Consider the following 23,837-nt stretch of genomic DNA (forward strand, 5'->3'; position numbering starts at 1 on the left):
AAAAAGTAATTAACAAGCTAAGTTTATAAATAGAATGTTTTGTTTATTGATCAATTAAATATTCTTGTGTGGTGTAAAATGCTTTTGATGTAAGAAGATGTTTGACTGTAGTTTTAAATTGTTTCAGAGGTAGCTGTTTAGTTGCATTGTCCAGTTTGTTATAAAACTTTATTTCTATTTTCTAGCAACGTTTCAGTTTCACTTTATTTAAACCACCGTTGTTTCAGATTCGTACACGTCTTTTGTTAGTGTTTTTTGTTCTTTAACTCATGTAAATACAAAATTGTTTTCTTTATGATGGACTGTTAATTTTCGGTTTCATGTTCATCTTACATTGGATAAGTTTTCAACGCAGCGGTCTAAATTCAAGTACTTAGGTACATATTTAAATTTCTGTTCTACATAGGTACGTGAATTTTACTCCCTTAGTAGGAGTAAATTTTCTATTTATCACTTGTTTTGTTTTAGATTCAATTTATTTGGACTGGACACGTCTTTTGGTGAGTGTTTTTTTTGCTTTTAACGCATCTCGCCTGTATTTTGTTTTCTTGATATAGTAGACTGTTAATTTTCTGTTTGAGGTTCATTTGATAAGTTTCAAACGTATAGCGGTGTAATTTGATGGTAGTTTCATGTATAGGCAGAATTTGTTATGCTACATATCTGAATTTTATTATATAAGAGTAAATTTTCTATCTACGTTAGTGCCATTTTGTTTCCACTCTATTTGTTGTAGATTTAATTGATTTGGACAAGTGCCGTTTCGCAACAAACGATGAAGTCGTCGCTGAAACTTCGGCCTATTTTGAAGAGCTCGAGCAAAAGTACTATTCGGATGGAATAAAAAAAATTGGAACATCTTTTTACTAAGTGTATAGAGCTAAAAGGGGACTATGTTGAGAAATAAATCGATTTAATCCCAAAAAACTTGTTTTTTCTATCAAAGGCTAGCTTTATATCAATCCACCCTCGTACCTATCATCTGTTGTGCCTACTTGTAATTAAATTCCTTCTGTAATGCGAATAAATGTTCTAACTAAGCGACTGCTATTTTATTTAAACACCTCATTTTTTCATAGATATCGATGTCAAATGTGCCACTGTCTTTTTTATCGTTCATTTTAACTGTTGCTGATTTGTAGGTCTATGGAGGGGAGATATATGTTTTCGCCTTTAGGTGTCCCCATAATGATTGATCTAATTCTGCGAAGTTACGCTGTGTGGTTTCTCAAGAGAACTATTGAATTGTAATTATAATTAAATAAAAAATGTTTAAAGCACCAGTCTTATTACTTAATTTACAGGCCTCGTATACACCCATCCGTTTTACTGTAACCATTCATTTTGATTTAATGTTTACAGAGTGCCGTTTATCATGATATTGTTTGAATTAATCCGTCTCAATTGCTATTATTTGCGATTGAATAATTAAAATAAGCATCCAATCCAAAATCCAATATTATCTTTTAAATCTTATTGATGGTGTAGCTTTGTTAGATCACTATAGACTATAATATTCGAAGAGTATTGAACAATCCCTTATTTTTAGTTGCACAGAAAATCATTGCTGCGGGCGAAGCAAGAAATGCTACAAGTATTTTGTAGGAATTATTTCCTTTAAAGTAGGCGAAATGGAAGTAATTGTTTTGTATAGGTTCAACTCGTGTCTACCTGGTATAACTGAATATCAAAATGAACACGGCATACTACAATTATAGTGATAAAGCTCCCGATTTGGAAGTGAATTCAAACGCGAATCTTTTTTAGCATCTTAAATATTGGTATAAGGTAGTAAACGTAATTTAAAATGGTAAAAATTGCAATTTTAGGAAGAAAAATAGGGTACTTGATAATGTATTTAAAAGAAAGCGGCTGTAAGACTACACTGCCAGAAGAGTGCGTATTAAATATTCCAAGGGACAACACGCGTTAATTTTAATTAGGTAAAATGTGAGATTTTAAGGATCATAAATTTGATGTGATGCGGAAAACAACTACGAATTACCCTGATATTACAAAATCTTAATTTTGTAAAAGTACAGGTACGCGCCATAAAAGCTAATGCTACAATTTAATTAAAAGCTTACAAACTTCACGATTCCAAAACACACATTTTCTATTTTGAGTGAGTGTTAAAAGTTCATTAGTAAATCGTTAATGTATGTACCGAGTCATTAACAAAATTAATAGAATTTTTTTTGTGGGGGGATTAAATGTTTACTTCCCTATTTTATTCAGGTCTCAAGTTTGGAATGTAATAATGAAAAAGGAATATCATTCCTAGAATGAATATTATATGCAGTAACTTTCTAAGATAATTCTTATACTTGTCACGAGCGCAATTAAAAGTTAGTGAGATTCATGTTATACCTCGACTTACTTCATCGCCTATTTTTCACCAAATATGCATTTGCTCTACCTACCAAATCCACAATTTAAAAAGGGTAGAAAATGCGAGCTACTTTAAATGATATGATATTAAAAATGTAACCACTTTAAAATATTGCCTTTTTTCCACTTTGTGCAAACGTACACAATACCAGTATACGAGACTCATGAAGTATTTATTTTTACTTTTTACATCTTCAGTTTTAAAGATAATTTTCATATCTAATTGCGATTTTCTCATTTACTTTGGCGAGGGTATCGAAATAGATTTACATAATTGCGTTCCGACCACACACCAATAATGAAGTTTTACTGAATAATCATTAAGAATTACGACTGATGTTAACGATTGACGTACGGTACGTATAAATGTCAACTGAACGATGTTAAGTAATGTGTTCGAGGGCTTCATTAAATGACGCAGGTATAAAATACGGTATTATTTAACACATTTGTTCAATTTAAGTTATTAGAATGTATAATGGTGGAGCAAGACTACCAGCCTTGCCAAAATAATGCTTTCGGGACTGGGAAAATTAAATGGCTTATAGGGATTCATCGCAAAATCCTTTCACAGTTGTAAGTTTATTTCGGAAAGCCATCTTATTGGAAAGCTCTTGAGATTTGCACCCTCTGTGTCTATCGTTTACAAGTCGGGATGTAATTGATTAATTGAAACGGATCATCAAGGATTACCGTATGACAAAATTTAAACTTATACCAGCGAAACCTTAATGTGTCTTAAAAGCGTCTTTTTATATTCTCGTATTCTTGTATGAAGAATTTTTTGTAAATGTTCGAAAATGTTCAGTTTCAGTCGTGATATTGCATCAAACAACCACACAATGAATAATTCGTTACAATCCTTAAAAGGGTAGGATGGAAGCGCACGCTTGTATTTGTATATTAAAGAATAAATCTTATCCGTTCCACATATTATCTGGGGGTTACAGTACGGTGTGTATCCAGATTAATAAGAAAACTACTTTCTTTTTTAAATAAATTGAAGTTAGATTTTTAGAAGGCTATCTGCTACGCAACGCCAGAAATTATTTTAATCCACTTTTAACATTAAGAATAACCGGGGTCGTAGAGGCAATCATTGCAAGAAGGTAAAATTTTGTATATATTTTGTATAATTTAAATGCCACATTTCCTTTCCACAATGACTCGGGTGTGTTTCCAATTTATAAAATTGGATTTATTTTACTTTAGGGGTCAAACTCATCCTCCTGCATACATAGGTCATAAATTTACATTACCATTACATAAATACACTATTTTTTATGCGTTTAAATACTCCAGCCTGTGCCATTATGTTTTTTCAAACCTTCAAACATATATTCGCTAGAGAACATTGCAAAAGTATTCGGCAATACCGCAACATACTAAACGAAGACGTATAAAAACAATAGTATATTATTTAGTAGTGTACGTCAATTATATTATAAAATAATATACTTACTTATGGTAGTATAATTTTGCGTGCCTAGGTATGGCATCATCGTTTCGCGAAAGTTCTATAACTTTTTAGCGCATTTCCACCAAAGTAAAAAAATGCGCTCTTGTGTCCGCTTTGTCTGTCAGTCCTTCTGTCCGTCCCTACGGCTGTTTTGCTACTAGATCTTTAATTGTTCTACTTTTGTTGCTGTTTGTTCGTTATGGTTTCGAGGCTTGTACCAAGGAAGAAATCTTTTCTGCGTTTATTACTAACAAAGTTATAGTAAAAAATCTATTTTTTCATGTGCCATAATTTTCCACTTTTGCCGTTTATGAACTATCCTCGCGATCGTTTATAATTGTCTGTCTGCCGTCTGTCCGTGTTACTTTCTTATTAGTGAACGGATTTTTAAAAATTAAAATTAAAAAAAATAATAACATTTGTTTGTTTGGGGTTGCAACTACTTAGAATACATACAATATAAGGGTGCAACATTATTCTGTTTAATAAGATTTCGGAGTAAAGTCAAGTGAGTGGAGTCAACTTTAAAAGTGAAGGGAGCGGAGCCAACTTTATTAGTTGCCGGTGGTTATTTGCGAAATTTTCTCAGAAGGTGATTTTCAAATAGGTAATATCGGTTTGCCATCGTTAGAATCATTAGAAAACCGGTAAAAAATTCATCAAAGGAATTCAAATGGGCAACTGAAAAGCTCAAACACAATGTGATTATCAACTGCAACAGTAAACAACCTTCGGAGGACGCAAAGGCAGCAACAAGTTCAAGTGAGTTTTTTTAACTGTTCCTCACGTTTTATTTTCAAAAACAACATCTCAGGAAATAATTCGTGGGGGAGCCCCCCTTTTAGACAGCGAAATTTGATGGCCGTCTGACACACCTTCAAGGTACAGTCTACCTACTTAAAAAAATTTCAAGACCCTAGGACCATTCCCCTAGAAGTAGTCTGAAACGAAAGAAATGGGTCCGGACGGACGGACAAAACGCAAACAATAGCACATTTTTTTCATTCTTAAAAAGGGAGGGAGGAGGGACTATACTTTTATATACGATTAAATGGGGCTAGTGGGTCGTGTACACAAAATCCAACAATCAAGCAAAAGTATTTGCAGCGCTCAGAATGGATGAATCGTTATATAAAAGTAGGTTTTTATTACAACAACTTTATATGCGCTTAAAGGGTGACTTGTTGGCCTTTTAAATAAAATCAAACAAGGAAACCAAAATATGTGAAATACCAAAAATTACAGTGACCACAATAAACCAATGGTTTTCTTAAGCCGAGTTAAAAATTGAAGGATTTTTTAAATTTTTTATTTGTGATTGTCTCCGAAACCCAATCGCCATTTAGATTGGAACTAGATTGAGTTTTTTTCTGTCAAGTGTTTAATGGTTTTTTAGATAAGGAGGTAACTTTTTTAAGCCCCATCGTCATTTTTAAATTGAAATGAACCTTTTAATAATAAGGAAAATTGTTTAAATTTTTTATTTAGCAAGGCTGAAGTTTTTTAGGTGAATGCAATCGTGTTCGCTTTTAAGTAATGTGAAGGCCCATTAGAACACCTGTTGGTCTAGGAATTTTCAATACCAAAAACCTTAGTAAACCGTTAATCTCATTCTTCTACGAGTTATGATTGCCGGAAAAAAAGTAAAGTTCTCAAACGAACCATTTTCAACCTTTGAGTTATTTGAAAAAAATGTGTTTCGATTCCCTCTACTATCCAATTTGGTGTATAGTAAAATATTTTGGAAGGGAGGACATTGTTATTCCACTAGGTATTTTTGTCAGCTTCAACGAAATTGTAGTTAATTTAAATTGTTTTGTTTAACATAAAAAACGAGTGCTAAAGTGCATAACGTAAAATATGTATTTCAAAATAATTAATTGCCTATTACATATTAATAACGGTTCATCATTGGCATCGCTTTTAAACGCAAACGCAATTACACGCAAGAATAGATATTATTTAGAGATAATTGAATTTCATCAATCACCGTTAATGATTACCCAAACTCAAAAAGGAAATTTCAGGCAAAATTTCACTAATCTCTCCAAAAGAGCCCCTTTAGTCTGACGTAGTTAACTTTTTTCTCTTCGGATGTACAAGTCGCGTTGATACTCAGCACATTTTCGTTATACCAAACAATTCATGTCATATAGCCATGGAGCAATAAGAAATGAAATAGCTTAGGAATGTTCGCATTTTCCATGAAAGGGTAAAGCAATAACTCCGAGAGGAAATAATATCAGTATGTGCTGAATCATTTAGTAGTTTGAATGAAGGGTTGGTGTGACGACAAACATAATTAAAACTAAATTGTAAACATAAATTAATGAAAATGTTTCCTGGTCATGCAAATGGTTCTTATACAGGGTGTGGTGAGTAAGATAAACGGGTTTTATAGCATAATAACTTTTTGCCACTGGAAAATAAACTTGTATATTTTATAATACATAGCATTTTTGTATGGTGCCAGACATCATGTCTAGTTCCACCTCGATTAAGATTTTACATAAAAATTCATGATTTCGTTTGCTAAAATTATCGGCACGATCACCAAGCAAATCAAGTCTAATTCGGTAAACAGATTTACTTTTGAACTTTACAGTTAGCGTTTGAACTCACGAATACTTATCCAAAAGTTAGCGTGCTATTACGAAGGGTCGATACGCAATTAACGAATTTAGAGAAATGTTTTACAGTAACAGGCATGTTATTCACGATTCACATTCACAAGTACATACACCTAACTCCATTTCGCACCCTTGTATAATTTCAGTCACTTAAATAATATTACTCTCATCTAAGGGATGAATTTTAATGATAAAAGTTTTTCTGAGTTTATCTACCTGTAAGTGAGCTCCTAAATTATGAGGATCGCGATCCTCCAAATCATCGGATAATGCGCTGGGTTTTCTCGACATTTCACTTTTGAAAGCGTTACCCCTTTAGTATACACACGTTAAAAATATGCATAAAACTGACGCATGCACAATTCTTAATTCAACAAGTTCTACACTAAAATTTATTTACGCCGGCGTGTTGGTCAGTGTTAGACATTATTCGGAAAAATATTGATCCCTTTCCTTTCTTTAATAGAGGAGGTATACGCGTTTCAGTAAATCTTATTTCATATCAAAGTACGGCAAGCGATTATCGTTTTAACCGAGCAAACTGGGAATGCTAAAACAAAGCGACCGTTTTAACCCAAGACGACAAATTAAACTAAATTAATTTTCTAAGCGTCCTTATTACACCTTATAATTTGTTTTGTAAATGTCTTCAGTGACGTCGACGCGTAATAAGTTTAAACTAAGTAGTTTCTTGTTTTTAGGGTTTCGTTCTCTTTTGATAAAACTACGAACGCAGAATTCTGAGCCTCTTTAGAAATTATGTTCGTACTGCGTTATGAGTTCTAATTACTACCCCCCGAACATAAAACACCCAGAAACACTTTCTTTAACTGTTGGTTGAACACAATTAGTTGTCGTTTAATGTACGCAGTGAAACATGTATTTTTGTTCTATTCATCTACTTTTACAACCGCTTCTTTTCAGTTCGTTATGTTCAAACCTAATTTCGTAAATTTTATTTATCATAATAACGGCATCCTCGTAAATTTGTACTTGTTGCTGCTCTCCAGAACTGCTTTACATAAGCTCCAAGAAAGATTCGGAAGAATGTCACATTACGTTTATAGTGTGCTATAAAAAAGCACGCATATACACACAGAAGTTTATGAATATTACGGATCGCTACTACAATTGTTATTTTTTACGGTGACATTGACGTTATTTGCTTAGCATGATCTCAAATAATTAGTCAGTTAATTTCATCTAAAAGTGCAATTTCCTAGAGCGAATATAGATAAAATTTTTACTAATTCGAACATTTGTTTCGTGGCGTAATGAAACTTTTGCGGGATTTCTTCGATTTTCTATGGTTTTTCTTGATCCTGTATGGTGGTTCGAAATTGTTAATATTGATGTTTATACAGTGTGGTTAATAAAAGGTTAATAATAAGCATATTTTATCCTTTGATAATTTGTGGCGAAGATCCGGGCGAAACTGTTTCAACAATAGGTAATAATAATTTATAAGTATAAAAATTACATGTATCATTTCTTAATCTACAAGAATTGTTCAAACTGGCTACCTGCAGTTCGGATGCAACATCTAATCTTCTCCTCATCAATTCCCGGACTCTTTCAAAAACACCAGGGTCATTTCTTATTGAGCAATTCTCCGATTTCTTAAATCGTCCACTGGCCTAATGTAAACTAATAATTACATAGATAGCCCTATAGGAAATATTCTTCGTCTGTTGCTGTTAAAAACTGTCGAGCAAACAACACACTAAAATGAACTGGCGCACCATCATGCTTAAACCGCATTGCCTGTATTGTAGTTGTATCCAATGGTACATCCTCCAGATACTTTCCAAACAGTTGCGGCATACTTCGCCAGTAAGTCTTTCTGGTAGAAATATCGGTCCAATTAGGCAGTCACCCACAATTCCAACCAAAACGTTCGACGAAAACTAATGTTGAAATTTGAAAATTGATCTTCACAAACTGCATGTGGATTTACGTCACCCCATTTGGATTGGATTGTATAGAAATTCCGTATTGCATTTCGCAAAACTTTTATTCTTTACCAGAGAGGTGTTGAATAATTCAAAAAATTTACAAACATTATAAACAAGCGTAAACAAACAACAAGAAAATATAAATATACATGTACAGTTAAAAATTAATAAATACTAAACTACGTAAACTCACTCATTCCTGGAAAACATCAAAGAATTCCTTTAAAGAATAAAAAATAAAGGAATTAAGTCGCATTCTTAGCGTTTTTTTAAACAAATCAAGTGAAGGAATTGATCTTATACCCTGAGGAATGCAATTGTATATCTTCACAGCTATTACTATATGTGAATTATTAATAATTGAAGATTTAGCTATTGGTATTCTAATGAGTTGAGCATGTCTTGTACTGTAAGCATGATAGTCGGAGTTACGTTTAAACAAGTGAACATTACTGTGTACATAAACTACACATTCGAAAATAAATAAGTTATATACAGTTGGTATTTTTAATTTCATAAAATGGGGGCGACACGAGTCTCGAGGCCCTGTACCAACTAAAACACGAATGGCTCTCTTTGGCAGCCTGAAAATATTTATGACAAATTTAGAATTTCCCCAAAATAACAAACCATATCTTAAGTGAAATTCGAAGTATGAGTACCAGTATCACTACTTTCTATTAACCACAATCAATAAGATTTTGTCGGGGGCCCCATATTCCCTTTGTCGGTACCAGGGTCGGTACCCACCTCCGACATCCCGTTCGCCCGGAATTCGCGTTTAAAGTTTTGACTCCACCGTTAGTAAGATCTTGTCGAGAGCTACCACACTCCCTTTGTCGGTACCCGCTTCCGACGCCCCCACAGACGGCGGATGTATACACAGTTTGAATCAAAACACATGTACCACGCTATCTTAAGTGCCTCAATATGAATGGCGACTGTGTTGAAAAATAGCCTAAGAGTGTAGCTTCCAAATGTATATAATAAAAGTTGTTTATTACACTTTCTTAATTTTTTATTTCAAAACGTCTGTTACTTTCTGGATGGCCCTTGTAGTACAAAGTTACAGCGGTAGGAAAAGGCTGCAGATTTAAGTTAATAGTAATAATAATACTTTATTTGTGATCTATACAATAGTCTGTATTAGTGTAACCAGCACTTGCACGCAATCATTTCTACGACTTGTGCCCCATGCCATAGTTAAATTTGACCCGAGAATTGGAAACACTATAAATAAATGTATTTCTATTCTTCATTCAGTGAAAGATTTCGTTATTCAAAGCATCTTTCTAAAATTTAAGTATGCAAAATTTGTGTGTAAATTCGAAAGGGTGCAGTGCTGTTAAAATTTCGTGTAAAGTTTCTCTCAAAAATGTACCGTGTTTTATTAATTAGAGCGCAATGGTATCTGATTAGGCGCCAAAATCTGGTAGAGCGCCAAAACCTGATCCGGCACCGCTTCGAAAAATACCTAGTTACGCCACTGATTCAACGTACAGTCGCTAAGCTTGTAATGAATTGCCATCAGCAAGTCCATAAATGAAATGCATGCCAGCCATCTCGGCATTCGCATGGTGAGCAATGATAGTGGACTTCACAAACTAACATTTAAGTATTAACGGCAGAAATTACACGCCAAATAGCCAAACGTCAATCATTCTTATTAAATTTGACAACAAACAAACAAAATAATCATTCAACGGAATCGCGAAATGTTGATAATATAACTCGTATTTTTTCACCCTGTACCTATCTTCGGTACACAGCCCTTTTTCAAAAATCGTAAAAGGATAAAATATTCTTAGAATAGTCCAAAGAACAACATCTTTAATTTTTGTCGCATGTTTAACAAACACTCTGTATAATGTGGGCATTGGGTGAATGGTTAACCACAAGAGTAAATGATACATCAGCAACAAATATCTATCAAATTTGAAGATTTAAATTAAGATTAATTGATAAGGAAATCGCTCTTTGTAACCTAGAACGGTACTAGGTATTAAGGTCGGAAAGTCATACTGACTACTTATTTTGTAGGAAAGTTTCAAAACAAAATGCAGCTGGCTCGTAAAGGCGGTGGTGGGGACTTTATCGCGCCCGAGGCTACCCTAGAAATTACACAGATAATTGAATATATACTTAGATTTTTCTTTAAACACAGTAGAAATCGCTACTTAATAAACCCATAAATTTGGTACTTTTGTGGAAATTGTGAGCTAAGTCGATTACCCGTAGTGCGTTCGTGTTGGTGAGCGACGTTTAAGCATCGGTGTCGCACGTCTACCACACTCACAAGTCACAACCCGCCCATCAAATGGGTGTAAAAGTCGCTTTTATTATTAAACACTAAATTTCAAATTCCCACAGGAAGTTTTTTGTTGACCCGTTACAGAGTTATACCTTAAACAATGATTAATTACGGTCAATTTTTTATTGGTACATTGGATTCCTTCTATTGTTTTGTGCATCTTTTTCTGAACACGGGACTCACGCATTTTCCCTTTCCGTCAAGCATGCGAAAATTGTTGAACGATCTTTTAAAAGAGTGCTCAAAGTCCAAATCCCCTAAATTCGCGGCACGTTTGCATCTGTACGGACATACCACATTGAAAACACCGGTTTTCGACCGCTCACCGAAGATAAGCAACGTCGTGCGCGGTGAGTGCTTAGATGGGAGACCACTTGGGAACACCGCGTGACGTTGCTTTTTGCTCATGTTTGTTCATTGAGTTTAGAATAACATATAATCAGGGGCGGGCTGGGTAACTGCGGGCCAGGTGGAATTGCATAGGTTACGGGGTTAGCTCTGAGGTGCACCACAAAAACATTTTAAAGTACTCCCTTCTCGAAAATAAATTACCATACAGTTTTTTTTTAAATTGCAGCTGATAATTAAAAGTAACAAAATATACAATCCACACGAGGTGCGTCGCTTATCATTGTATTTCAGCACTTTCATGCTACGACAAAAAATGATAAATTCATTGTAAAACACTTCAATTAAAACAGAATTTTTTAACAACCTAACATCAACCCCAATATTAGAGAAACGTGTTAATAATTTATTAATAGTGCAAGAAACTAAATACAGCACATACTTATAAATTTCCAACGGGCCATTATGATCTACAGGCCAGGTGGCAATGGCCACCCGCCCCCTCGGGCCAGTGCGCCTCTGGTTATACACTGCCTTTTTTTGAGCCCCGAAAAAAAAATTTTCTCAGATCGACCCGGAAAAAAAATTTCTTATAGAATGTGGCCTGTAGAATCCATAATTTCAAACAGTTCCAAGATTGGGCTACTAGTTCAAAAGTTACAGCCTTTTGAATTTTTTTTCGAAATTGGTTTCTAGTCTATAACTTTTGATTGAGAAGTCTAATCGAAAAAGTACGAATTGTTTTGGATTCTACGCCCCAAAATTATTAAGAAAAAGTGTTTTCCCGAGAAATTTTGGTGTAGTCGATTTTTGGTAAAAAAGGAAGGTTATACACTGCCTTTTTTTGAACCCCGAAATAAAAATTGTTTCAGATCAACACGGAAAAAAATTTTTCTTATAGAATGTGGCCTGTAGAATCCATAATTTCAAACAGTTCCAAGATTGGGCTACTAGTTCAAAAGTTACAGCCCTTTGAATTTTTTTCGAAATTGGTTTCTAGTCTATAACTTTTGATTGAGAAGTCTGATCGAAAAAGTACGAATTGATTTGGATTCTACGCACCCCAATTAATAAGAAAAAGTGTTTTCCCGAGAAATTTTGGTGTAGTCGATTTTTGGTAAAAAAGGAAGGTTATACACTGCCTTTTTTTGAGCCCCGAAAAATAAATTGTCTCAGATCGACCTGAAAAAAAAATTTTCTTATAGAATGTGGCCTGTAGAATCCATAATTTCAAACAGTTCCAAGATTGGGCTACTAGTTCAAAAGTTACAGCCCTTTGAATTTTTTTTTCGAAATTGGTTTCTAGTCTATAACTTTTGATTGAGAAGTCTGATCGAAAAAGTACGAATTGATTTGGATTCTACGCACCCAACCCAAATTAATAAGAAAAAGTGTTTTCCCGAGAAATTTTGGTGTAGTTGAATTTTGGTANTGAGACTACTCTAGTACATTTCATGATTAGTGCCACTGCAAAGTCACGGCCTTCTAAATTTTATGATAACTGCGATATTCAATTTTTACTGGACATCTACTTTTTGAAAAAACGAGAATTGCGGCTAAACTACTCATTTTAGATATCATGTGTAATGCATAAAGTCACACTAAAATTGACCAAGGAATCGAAATATGTAATAATATACAGGGGGTTCCATTTAAAAAATGCAACTTTGATATAAATCACCCTGTATAACAATTGCAATTTCGGTGAAAATATTTTTAGGTTGTAGCCTTAAGAGTCCTTCAACATTCCCCCATAATGAATTTTAAATATGCGCGTTAATAAACCCACAATCGTCCACCCACACACTACTGGCCCACCCGGGAGGAGCCCTTTTTGTAGATGTCATCAAGACACATCTTTTTTGTAATTAAATTTTTTCACTCTGAACTTTCCTTCAAAAACAAAGAAACTAACAAAAAAATTGTAATGAACTTTTTTGTACAGTTTTTTTCAGCCATTTTGGCCAGTGTATGCGAAAAAATGTTTCAAGCCGTTATGGTTCTTTTAAACTTTTGACGCCCTCAACAACCATGAAGATGCTTACGGATCAAAACCAAAATAGGACGTTTTGCACCCCAAATTTGGTCCAAATCGGTTCAGGGGTTTTTTAGTTATCGTGATCACAAAAAAAATTTGCAGAAAACGCAATATTGGCTTATCGAAAATTTATCACGATTACAATACTTTCCTTTATACAAGTTGGAAAGTAAAAATGGGGAAGCGAGCCACAATGGGATTTGGTTGCACGATGGCATTTGGTCTGTGACATGTGCCACTTAAGTGCAATAAAAGAAATCAAAGTAATTTTTATAGGTGTAACCGCAGATTGAAGCAACAACAGATTACTAACCTTATGCATTTTATGGGTACTACAACTTGACCCAGTCATATTAGGGTATTACGTAGAAATAATTCCTTAAAATCGGATACTTTGCAAAATTCAGTGGTCTTTTATAGAAATCTATCATGAAAGTCCTTAGAGCTATACTTTTAAGGGAAAATGTAGCACTGTGGGTATTATGATTCAACGTTCCTCTTCTTACAACTATCATAGATTTTCGTGTAGTGGTGTGGTATGTGTGGCTGACACCCAGTTCTGCATTCTTCCCCAAAACATATGGTACTAATACCACTATCATTTTTGGAAAGGGACCTTTCCACGTAACATCAGAAGCCTGTGGGCGATGCAATCTTCATCAGGAAAGGGAGATTCAATGGTCCTTACGTTTTGAGGGGAAATGTAACACTGGGACGTCATACCCTCCAGCAAAACAAAGATTCAACGTTTCGTTTCTTACAACTACAGTGGCCTAACTTATCATGAAACGTATGAAAAAAAATCTGTATCAATCAATTTTTGGTATTTGACCTTTTCTAATTTGAATTTTCGATGCAACATGGCGGAATGGGCGGAGCTTAGCGCCTATTGTCACCACTGTCATGTATACCTGTGTTACCTATGAAATGATAAGGTTGGCAATCTGTGGTGCAACTGACACAATTGGCAACACTGCATAAAAAAAGTTATCCTTTGCCGGGTGTGAAATTACAGTTAGCGCAAAAAAAGTACCTACCTCCCGTTCACGTTTCGATGCGGACTCTTGAAATTTCTTGAGCATATCCAGAACCTCGTCGATCGACAAAGTGGGATGAGGCGGATGGTTGTAGATCCTCTGGAAGTAGCTGTTCGCCTCGTCCTCGATATCCTTCGTAACGTTCGGCGCGATCTCGGTCAGTATCGAATTGCTGTCCTGCAGTCGGGCCTTTTCGACGATCGGATTTGGCCCGCCGATCCTGCTCAAGTTACCAATCGTGTTGATGGCGGGCAGTAGGGAGCCGGTGGTGCCCACCGGTCCCTGGTGCTGTATGGGTATCATCGGAAACGGGCTGTTCGATTGCAGCAGTCGAGAGGGCGAACCGGGCGAGGAGACCAGCGGGCCTAGTCCTCCTTGCAGATTGAACGCGGAGTTGTTAGAGCCGCCGATCGTCATGTTGGCTAACGTCGATGTGATGCTGATGGGATCGACGTTCGAATTGTAAAGTTGTTGCGCCATGCTCGATGGATTGAACGGGCCGTCCAGGGTGCGATGAGATCGCAGAATCGAGGACGGCTGCTGGTGGGTTTTTAAAAGGATGGTGCAGTTCGTCGACATCGCGCAGATGGTCTCTTGAATTTCCGAGTTCATGTTGCAGGAGGCTTGTTGTAGACAGAGCAGGATCGTGGTTAAGGTCTCTTTCGGTAGTAGAACGGCCTTGGGAAGTGCGTCGTCGCTTTTACCGATGAGCTGCGGACATCGCCTTTGCAGGAACTTAATGCAGGCGGTCACGAAAGGTTCGCCATGCTCGCGAATTTTGTCCGTAATCCATTTCTCCAATTTCAGATATTCCCTTCGCGACGCGAGACAGGCCAGGTCGATTATAAACGGATAGGATTGAGCGTTGAGTAGCATGGACAGTGCCTTTAGGTCTTGGGCGACGTCGAGTATTCGGGACAGTCTGGTCTGGTCGTACTCGCCTCGGGCGTACCAGTCGGCCATTGCGTGCATTACGATGTGCTTAATATTGAGGGTCTGGGTGTGCCACGCGTGGTGTAAAATAATGGCCGAGTTCGGATGATTGCCGAGGAATATAGGAATGAGATTTGTGAATAATTCCTGCCGTAGCATCGTGACCGGACCGTTGATTTGCATCAGAGTCAATATTAAAACGTCCGGACAGTTTTGTAAAGGAACTTTAAACAATTCTTGCACTTGCGCGTAGTACCCGCACTCCGAGATCGTCAACAACAATTCCACTAAATTTAAATTGCGCCAGTTGCTCAACTCCTTGCTGTCCTGTTCGGGAGGCGTCTTTAGTATGTCGACAGGCACTGATAAGAACGGATAGTCGGCGAAGCAAAACACGTCCGAGTTTTTCAAAATCTGTTGCATTAAACTAAACTGTCCCTCGACGTTCGTCCACCTTCGGTATAGGTGATCGACGGGGAACGTTTCGGGATGAAAGCCGACGTTTTTCAAGCCCAAACGAAGTGCACTTAAAAGCATGATAAGGCCCTGCCTGTCTTTTATTACGAATTCCGAATGGTCCAGCTCGAGAATTACGCTACTCCATTGTAACGTAGGACAGACCTCCTTTTGGCGAAAGAAAAAAATAAATAAGTAGCCGCAGAGCTCGTCTCAAACTTATGCTTTCATTCAAAGTGAGTTCGGAACTCTAAATATAAGCGCAGGCGCGATAAAAGTGACCATTTCCTTGTCTTATACACACTTGGTAGTGTGCAAGCAAGGAATATTGAATAAACACAAAAGGTTGAGATGGAGTATACCCTAACACTAGTGTCATTGTTTATTCATTTATAGTGATTCCACTTAAGTGACTGATGAGTGCTGCCACATCATGTCGAATTGTGGTACTATCATTGGACTACCTAAGTGTGACGTCATTCTGCGGGGCGGGGATTGGTGTACGTTTCCGAACAATTCAAATTCTGAAAATATAGTTAATGTAGTTGAATCCTTCTCCGCCAGGGGGCTAGTTTTGACACTAAAAAAATCAAATGGAATGATATGACCTTTCTTTATGAAAAGGTAGCCAAATAACATCCAAAGAGGCCAGTGAAAACCGTTTTTCAAAAACTGGTTCCTAACCTCAAATACTGGGAAAATGAGATTAATTAATTAATTAATAAAAATGCTTAAATTGTATCTTATTTGACGTATTTCCGTATTTGTAGATGAGCGCGAAGAAAGCAACCTACACTTTTTAGGCTAGGCCTTGGAAAATTTAAACAAATGAACACGATACATTGTTAAATAATACAGGACGTTAATTTGTAAATTATTCTTCTGTGTTACATCAGAAGGTTTTGCAGTTTTTTTGAATTGTAATGTTTTCTAAAATGCGATTTCTAACCAAGAAGCATTTAATATGCTACGGCAATGGTTCGTGGTCAGATCTCGGATAAACCGCAAATATAAAATGGCAGGGCAGCGATGGTAGCATTTTGAAAATACTCAAATATATCACCAGCATATTAAATGCTTCTTGGCTAGAAATCGCCTTTTAGAAAAGATCTGAATTGTAAACACAAGCAAGAATAATTTCAAATTACTCTGTTTTATTCTTATAATGTATCGTGTTTCAATTGTTTAATTTATCCAAGGCCGACCTTAAAAGTGTATGGTGCCTTTTCCAACAATCTTTCGCGCCATCGACACAATACCCGAAATAAGTCAAATGAGATATAATTTAGCATTTTTATTAATTAATTAATCTCTTTTCCACAATATTTGAGAGTTAGGACCGAGATTTTGGAAAAAACGTTTTCACTTACCTCTTTGGATGTTATTTTGGCTACTTTTTCATAAAGAAAATCATAATCTTTCCATTTTTTTTTAAGGATTTTGGATCAATAGTATTCAAAACTAGCCCCCTGGCGGGAGAAGGATCCAACTAATACTATATTTTGGTTGATTTCTTGTTGCCGAGGAAACTCTTTTCAACGATACCAATTTAGTTACAATCGGTCAACAGTCAAGAGTTCAAAGCAGGTTATTTCGCAAACATTGCACGCCCCATCGCCATCTTTGTTTTTAACAACCGAGTTATTAATGTTTTTTTTACGAAAATTATAGATAACTGGTGTCTCTTTAAAATGTGAAACAATTTCTTTTAAGTTTATTATGCGAAATAAAAGAAATGATGCAGTTGCGGCCCTCTGTTGGTCATTTTTAGAACTGACAAATACTTTTTCCAGCGATCTTACCGTGATAATATTTTTTTTACCCCTAGTCATTATGCAGCGCGTTCTAGAGTATGGCCGAAGAACAGGTTATTGGGGTCACCGGTACAATAAATAGAGACAAAAGAGGGGATTTACATTTACACAACACTCCCCTCCCAACTTTTTAAAAATCCGCCACATACTTCAGATGTTCGCTATCTATCGTTTATCGATTGCATTTTAGCTACAAGAATTCTACCTCAATGGTGTAGAGAATTTAAATTTTGTTTCTCAGAACTGACATTAACAGTTGATTACCCTTCTGTACAACTTTGTCCAGGGGTGGTCCCATGAATAATGGTCACAGGCTATATCTATGGAACCGTTAATTGCACAGCTTCGGGAAAAAAAATTTGTTAACAAAAGGGGCCAAGAGAAATCGCTGGAAATTATTTTCAAGTTTCTAACTTCGCCGCTAGAGGGCGTATGATTCATGGTTAGGTAGAAAAATGACTTTTTTCCTAAAATATACCCAACAAACATGCATAAAAAATACATGCATAGTAATCTTGTATCAATTTTGCATCATTTTGATGGAGCACAAATTGCTCTAGCTCATAAAATATGAGGAGTGGGGGAAGGGGAACATCTCTTTAAGGAATTGATTGTAACTTCGGATTAGGTTAACAGATTTTCACAAAATAGGTCTTGTTGGAAGGAGCTCTCTTCGCGGAATCAGATTTTATTACATAGAGTCTTTTTAGTAAATGTGATGAGTGGTAGAGGGCGCGATGTGACATTAACATAAACTTTGCAGGTTTTTTTGATAATTTCAAATGGAATGATATAATTATTATATGATATTATCAAATAAGGTGAAATAGTGAGAATATCAGTGAAAACCGGATTTTGATATCTGTTTTCTAACCATAGATCTGGCGAAAATACGAATACATTCACAAATTTTAATTGCAATATTGATGCTCATTCAAGTTGACTTTGAAACAAAAGAAAACAGAACAAAAGAAAGTTTATCAGTCCTTTCATTAAACGTATTCCTTGTGAATTATCACCACAATGGGTGCCCGGCACATAATAATAATTATTATTTTTTTTATTATTTACTTAATTTATATTTTTCTGATTTAAAGTTTGAATCATTTTTTTGTTGCTCATAATAAAAAAACGTAGATTGAGTGTTAATTTTGAACTGCCATCGCCTCATTCACTTTGACATAAGTATCAGTTGCTATGTGTTTATTTGTTTCAAATCCAACTTGGATGAATATAAATATTGCAATTAAAATTTGTGAATGTTCGTATTTTCCCCATATCTCTGCTTAGAAAACAGATATCAAAATGCCGTTTTCACTGATATTCTCACTTTTTCATCTTATTTGATAATATAATAATTATATCGTTCCATTTGAAATTTTCAAAAAAATTTGCAAAGTTTATGTTAATGTCACATCGCGCCCTCTACCACTCATCACGTTTACTAAAAAAGACTCTATTCATGTAAAATCTGATTCCACGAAGAGAGCTCCTTCCAACGAGACCTATTATGTGAAAATCTGTTAACCTAATCCGAAGTTACAATCAATTCCTTAAAGAGATGTTCCCCTTCCCCCACTCCTTGAGCTAGAGCAATTTGAGCTCCATCAAAATGATGCAAAATTGATACAAGATTACTATGCATGTATTTTTTATGCATGTTTGTTGGGTATATTTTAGGAAAAAAGTCATTTGTCTACTTAACCATGCCACGCCCTCTAGCGGCGAAGTTACAAACTTGAAAATAATTTCCAGCGATTTCTCTTGGCCCCTTTTGTTAACAAAATTTTTTCCCCGAAGCTGTGCAATTAACGGTTCCGTGACCATTATTAATGGGACACCCTGTACAGGGTGACTCATGGGACTATACCCATTTTTTATGAGACTGTACACGACTCCTGAGTGTGGCAGAGAAGTGGTGGGGGGCCCTTTCTCTTCGTTGCGGTTTGCCATTTAAGATTTAAGATGGGGCTACAGCACATACCGCAAGAAGGTCAATGAACCTCCTGAATTGGGGATGTTCCCTGGCCTCCACATTTTCCTGGTCTGAATGCGTGCGATTCCTTTTTGTGGGGGTACTTAAAAGAAAAGGTCTACGCTGGCAAACTCCGGACATTGCAAGATCTCAAAGCAGCTATTGAGAGAGATGTGTGACGGATCGAACGTGAGAGACTGGAAAGATCTCTTGGAAGACGTGATTTTTGCAACGTCATTCTAATGGCATGTCCTCACTATTATGTACAAATTATTAAATAATTTTTTTTTCAAAAAATTAACGTACTGTATTACTAAATGGGTATAGTCCTGGGAGTCACCCTGTATATAGCCCGTAAAAAAAGTACATACTGTATTGAGTAGCGTATATTATTATTACGAATACACAGATGTAAGGCACTCAATAAAAGAAAAATTGGAAACTGTTGGTTTCAACAGAATGGTGCACCCGCACACAATGCTATAATCGTGCCAGAATCCTTAAGGCGTTCTGAGTGGGTGCACCATCCTGTTGAAAACAACCGTTTCGACAATATGAATGCTCAAACTTGTTTATGGTGGCCTATAAACCACACGTGAAAAGTATTCGTCAGCTATCAGTAAACCCTATTAGTAGGGGAGCTAGCACGAAATCCACTGAACGAGAATGATCAAAATTTTAACCGATGGAGTTCCATTTTGCCCTATCAGAGTATGCTAAAATCGATCGTCTGCCGCCTCAGGTCATACGACTTAAGGCGCTGCGGGTACTTCTTGTGGTACCAATTCTGAAAGGTTGTTTTTCGAAAAAATAAGTTATACACCAAATGAAAACGTTGATAATAGCTCTTAAAAAAATAGTTAAAAAAATCGCGCACATTTGATAACTCCGTAAAAAAACAATTCTTAGTCAGTTTTTCACGAACTTTCTACGAATATAACTAGGTTACCGTTGGAAGAATGAAGCTGATTTTTTTTACAGATCAATGATAGGTACAGCCAATGACTATGAGAGTGTTTCTTTTTTAAATTTTTTCTCTAATTATAAGATATCTTATAATGTTAAGCTAATAAGATAATCTTGTAATTAGAGACAAAATTTAAAAACGAAACACCGTTAAGTCATTAGTAGTACCTATCATGAGTCTGTAAAAAAAATCAGCTTCATTCGTCCCACCGTAACCTAGTTATATCCGTAGAAAGTTCGTGAAAAACCGACTAAGAATTGTTTTTTTACGGAGTTATCAAATGCGCGGGATTTTTTTAAATATTTTTTTAAGAGCTATTATCAACGTTTTCATTTGGTATATAACTTATTTTTTCGAAAAACAACCTTTCAGAATTGGTACCGCAAGAAGTACCCGCAGCGCCTTAAGTCGTATGACCTGAGGCGGCAGACGATCGATTTTAGCATACTCTGATAGGGCAAAATGGAACACCATCGGTTAAAATTTTGATCATTCTCGTTCAGTGGATTTCGTGTTAGCTCCCCTATTATATGGTTTGGAACTAATATAAATTTAAAGCAACACCTGGACTCTACCACTAACTGTCAGTGGAATAACTACAAATGAATAAACAATGCGAGTGGTCTACGAACAATACCTTTAGAGCTTGAACAAACACCTCGACATTCCACGTGTTCCTTCCGTCCTTGCTGAAAGAGCCGGGTAGATTTAAAGATTCCTCAAGGCCACTGTGTGTCCGGCATAAGAAGGCTAACGTCCGCGCGACGGCCGTGGGATTGATGTCGCGTCCGATAAATTTAAGTAAATTATTCCGGCAGTCTTCCAACGTAAGAGTAAATCCGTAACCCATTTCCGACACGAGATCGGCCAATGAACTATCAAGCATACCCCCGGATAAACCGGGGCCTTCCGAGGACATTTCGGGCGGCGCTAACTCGCACTGATCCGGGTAGACTAGGGGCGCGAGCACGACCGGAACTAGATCCCTCGAGAAGTCTCGTTGTAGCGAGTTCAAAAATACCGTGTGAATCTCGTTGGTGAGTCCGACCTCTTTGGGCGATTTAAGTACGGCCGACAGTATCAAATGTAAAACTTCCGGCGTGGTATCGTGAAGGCCACCTTCGTGTTGACGACTACTTCCTTCCGTATCTACATACGACTGAACGAGAGCGGGAAGGGATAGTTTCAATTGAGCTTGGGCGAGACTCGCCACCTCTCGATTTTCGGAGTGACGCAACGCTAGAGCGAATACAACTTCTTGAACAGCTGAGAGGCGAAGGCACTTGCACAGCTGCTGAAAGAACAGAGGTCCAACTTTCAAACTCTGAAAGAAACCGGTCAATCGTCACTCGCAAGATCGATTTGACACTCACCTTCTGATTGTTGGCGAATTTATTAACGGTACAACAAATAGCCGACAATAACGAAGGCTTATTGATAACGGTAGCGCAATGCTCTAGCAACACTTGATTGTGAAGACCGGGCGCAACAATTTTATTCGAAGATTCTGAAAAGTCCACCGATGAAAACAGGCATTGGAGCAAGTGACGATCCGCCTCCAGGCCGTGCAAAGTCACCAACTGTCAAACACAGAAAACAATTAATCAAAAAATGATCAAATTGAAATCAAAATAAATTAAGGCCCTCTTGTTCAGGATCGGTAAAGAAGGTTACTCTACCAAAACATATGAGTTGAATGAAAATGGCTACCGCATTTAGGGAACAATAAAGAACACTCACCCTTAATAGTTCCTCTACTACTTGCTTATGATTCTTTTTAGTTAATGACGCAACTAAATAACTTATTTGTGACAAAGTAAAAGACAACGAGTCCAGGTTCATAGTTCCATGAACACGGCCTCGAAAGCTTCAAATACGTTTGAAGCTTTCTCAGGAGATAACCGCAGGCCTTTTGTCCAGAGAGTCCTATTTGTTAATGGGAGACAACTCAATTTTAAATGGTCCAAGACCATCATCGAACCGTTCAATTTCCTTTCTTTGCACTTAATTTACTGTTTCATCTTTAACTTAAGGAGAACACAATCAACATAACACGAACGAAAGTAATTCGCAACTGTCACACTGCGCACGCGTCGAACCGAAACGTCTCGGTAGGCCACTTATTCTATACCATTAGGCGATTACAATTATACAACCGGTGTAACGTCTATCCCTGGCGTATAGGCAACTTGTCAAACACAGGTGGAATTTCGCCCCGTGAGTGGGGTCTGGCGAGACGTTACCATATTTTTCGCTTTCTGTGCGACACGTGTTTTAGTTTTGTTAGTAATTAGTTGACCGCAATTAACAAATGTGTGTAAGCAGTGTAGTCTTTATGCACACAATCCCCTAAGGAGTTTTGTGCTGTCCTTACTCTCGTGCGATTTCAGCTTGTCCCCTCGCAGACTTCATTTAGTCTATGCCCGGCAGCAGTCTCGCATCCGCCTAGAATGTGTTCAGCGGTCTCATCTACCTGTCCACAAAGTCTAAATGTGGCCTCCGCCGCTCCACAAATCTTACGTGGATGGTATTATTATTAAAGTTATTTAATATATCCAAATGTATTTATTCTTTTGTGAAAAAGAATACAATTCTACAAAATTGACTGACAGAATATATTATACATTCTAAAACACGCCAACTTCTAAATATCATAAAGGAAGGTTAATCACTGCCTTTTTTGAGCCCCGAAGAAAAAATTGTCTCAGATCGACCCGGAAAAAAAATTTCTTATAGAATGTGGCCTGTAGAATCCATAATTTCAAACAGTTCCAAGATTGGGCTACTAGTTCAAAAGTTACAGCCCTTTGAATTTTTTTCTAGTCTATAACTTTTGATTGAGAAGTCTGATCGAAAAAGTACAAATTGATTTGGATTCTACGCACCCAAATTAATAAGAAAAAGTGTTCTCTCGAGAAATTTTGGTGCGGTCGATTTTTTGGTAAAAAAGGAAGGTTAATCACTGCCATTTTTTGAGCCCCGAAGAAAAAATTGTCTCAGATCGATTGAGAAATGTACTTTCTTCTGTGGTCGTCCATCCGCAATCCACTTTTTGCACGTTTTTATCCAATGTCCCTTGTTTTTGCAATAATTACAGATATCATTTTCTTTTGACCTCTTTGATTTTTGGTATGTTTTGGATTTTCCGTTTTTTACAAACATTGCTTCTCCAGTGGCGCTGTTTGTGACTTTTCTGAAATTTCTTTCGTACATACACAATTGGGTCACTATACTGCATTCATTATAAGAAGGTTGTAGATGGCACTGTGTTTGAAGATAAACACACACAGGAAAAATATAAAACGGCACCAAATTATTGTAAAGTAGAAATATTCAGCACTACGAACAAAAATAAACCTTTGACAATAACAGCTAATGACACTTCGGCAGTTTAGTTGGCAACATAAACTAGCACCTTACAAAATTGACCAGTCGATTTATGTTTCATTGTAATACTGACTCATGTTTTAACCAATCACAGTCAAGGTCAAAGCTTCCCTATGCTTTCTACCGTTACCTTCTT

At 36.6% G+C, this 23,837-nt stretch overlaps 1 protein-coding gene across 1 annotated transcript; it reads right to left on the bottom strand.

Annotated features, from left to right (window-relative positions):
* Positions 1-13,535: 13,535 nt before the first annotated feature.
* Positions 13,536-22,385, bottom strand: LOC116180037 (CCR4-NOT transcription complex subunit 1-like). The gene is made up of 5 exons (XM_031499862.1): positions 22,055-22,385; positions 21,688-21,894; positions 20,952-21,638; positions 14,170-15,726; positions 13,536-13,556 (listed from the first exon to the last, which is right to left on the bottom strand). Exons 1-5 carry the CDS (start codon positions 22,154-22,156, stop codon positions 13,536-13,538), a joined length of 2,574 nt encoding a protein of 857 aa, XP_031355722.1. The 5' UTR covers positions 22,157-22,385.
* Between the last annotated feature and the right edge of the window lie 1,452 nt (positions 22,386-23,837).

The sequence above is a fragment of the Photinus pyralis genome, unplaced genomic scaffold, assembly GCF_008802855.1.
Source record: "Photinus pyralis isolate 1611_PpyrPB1 unplaced genomic scaffold, Ppyr1.3 Ppyr1.4_LG9, whole genome shotgun sequence".
NCBI classification, from domain to species: Eukaryota; Metazoa; Arthropoda; class Insecta; order Coleoptera; family Lampyridae; genus Photinus; species Photinus pyralis.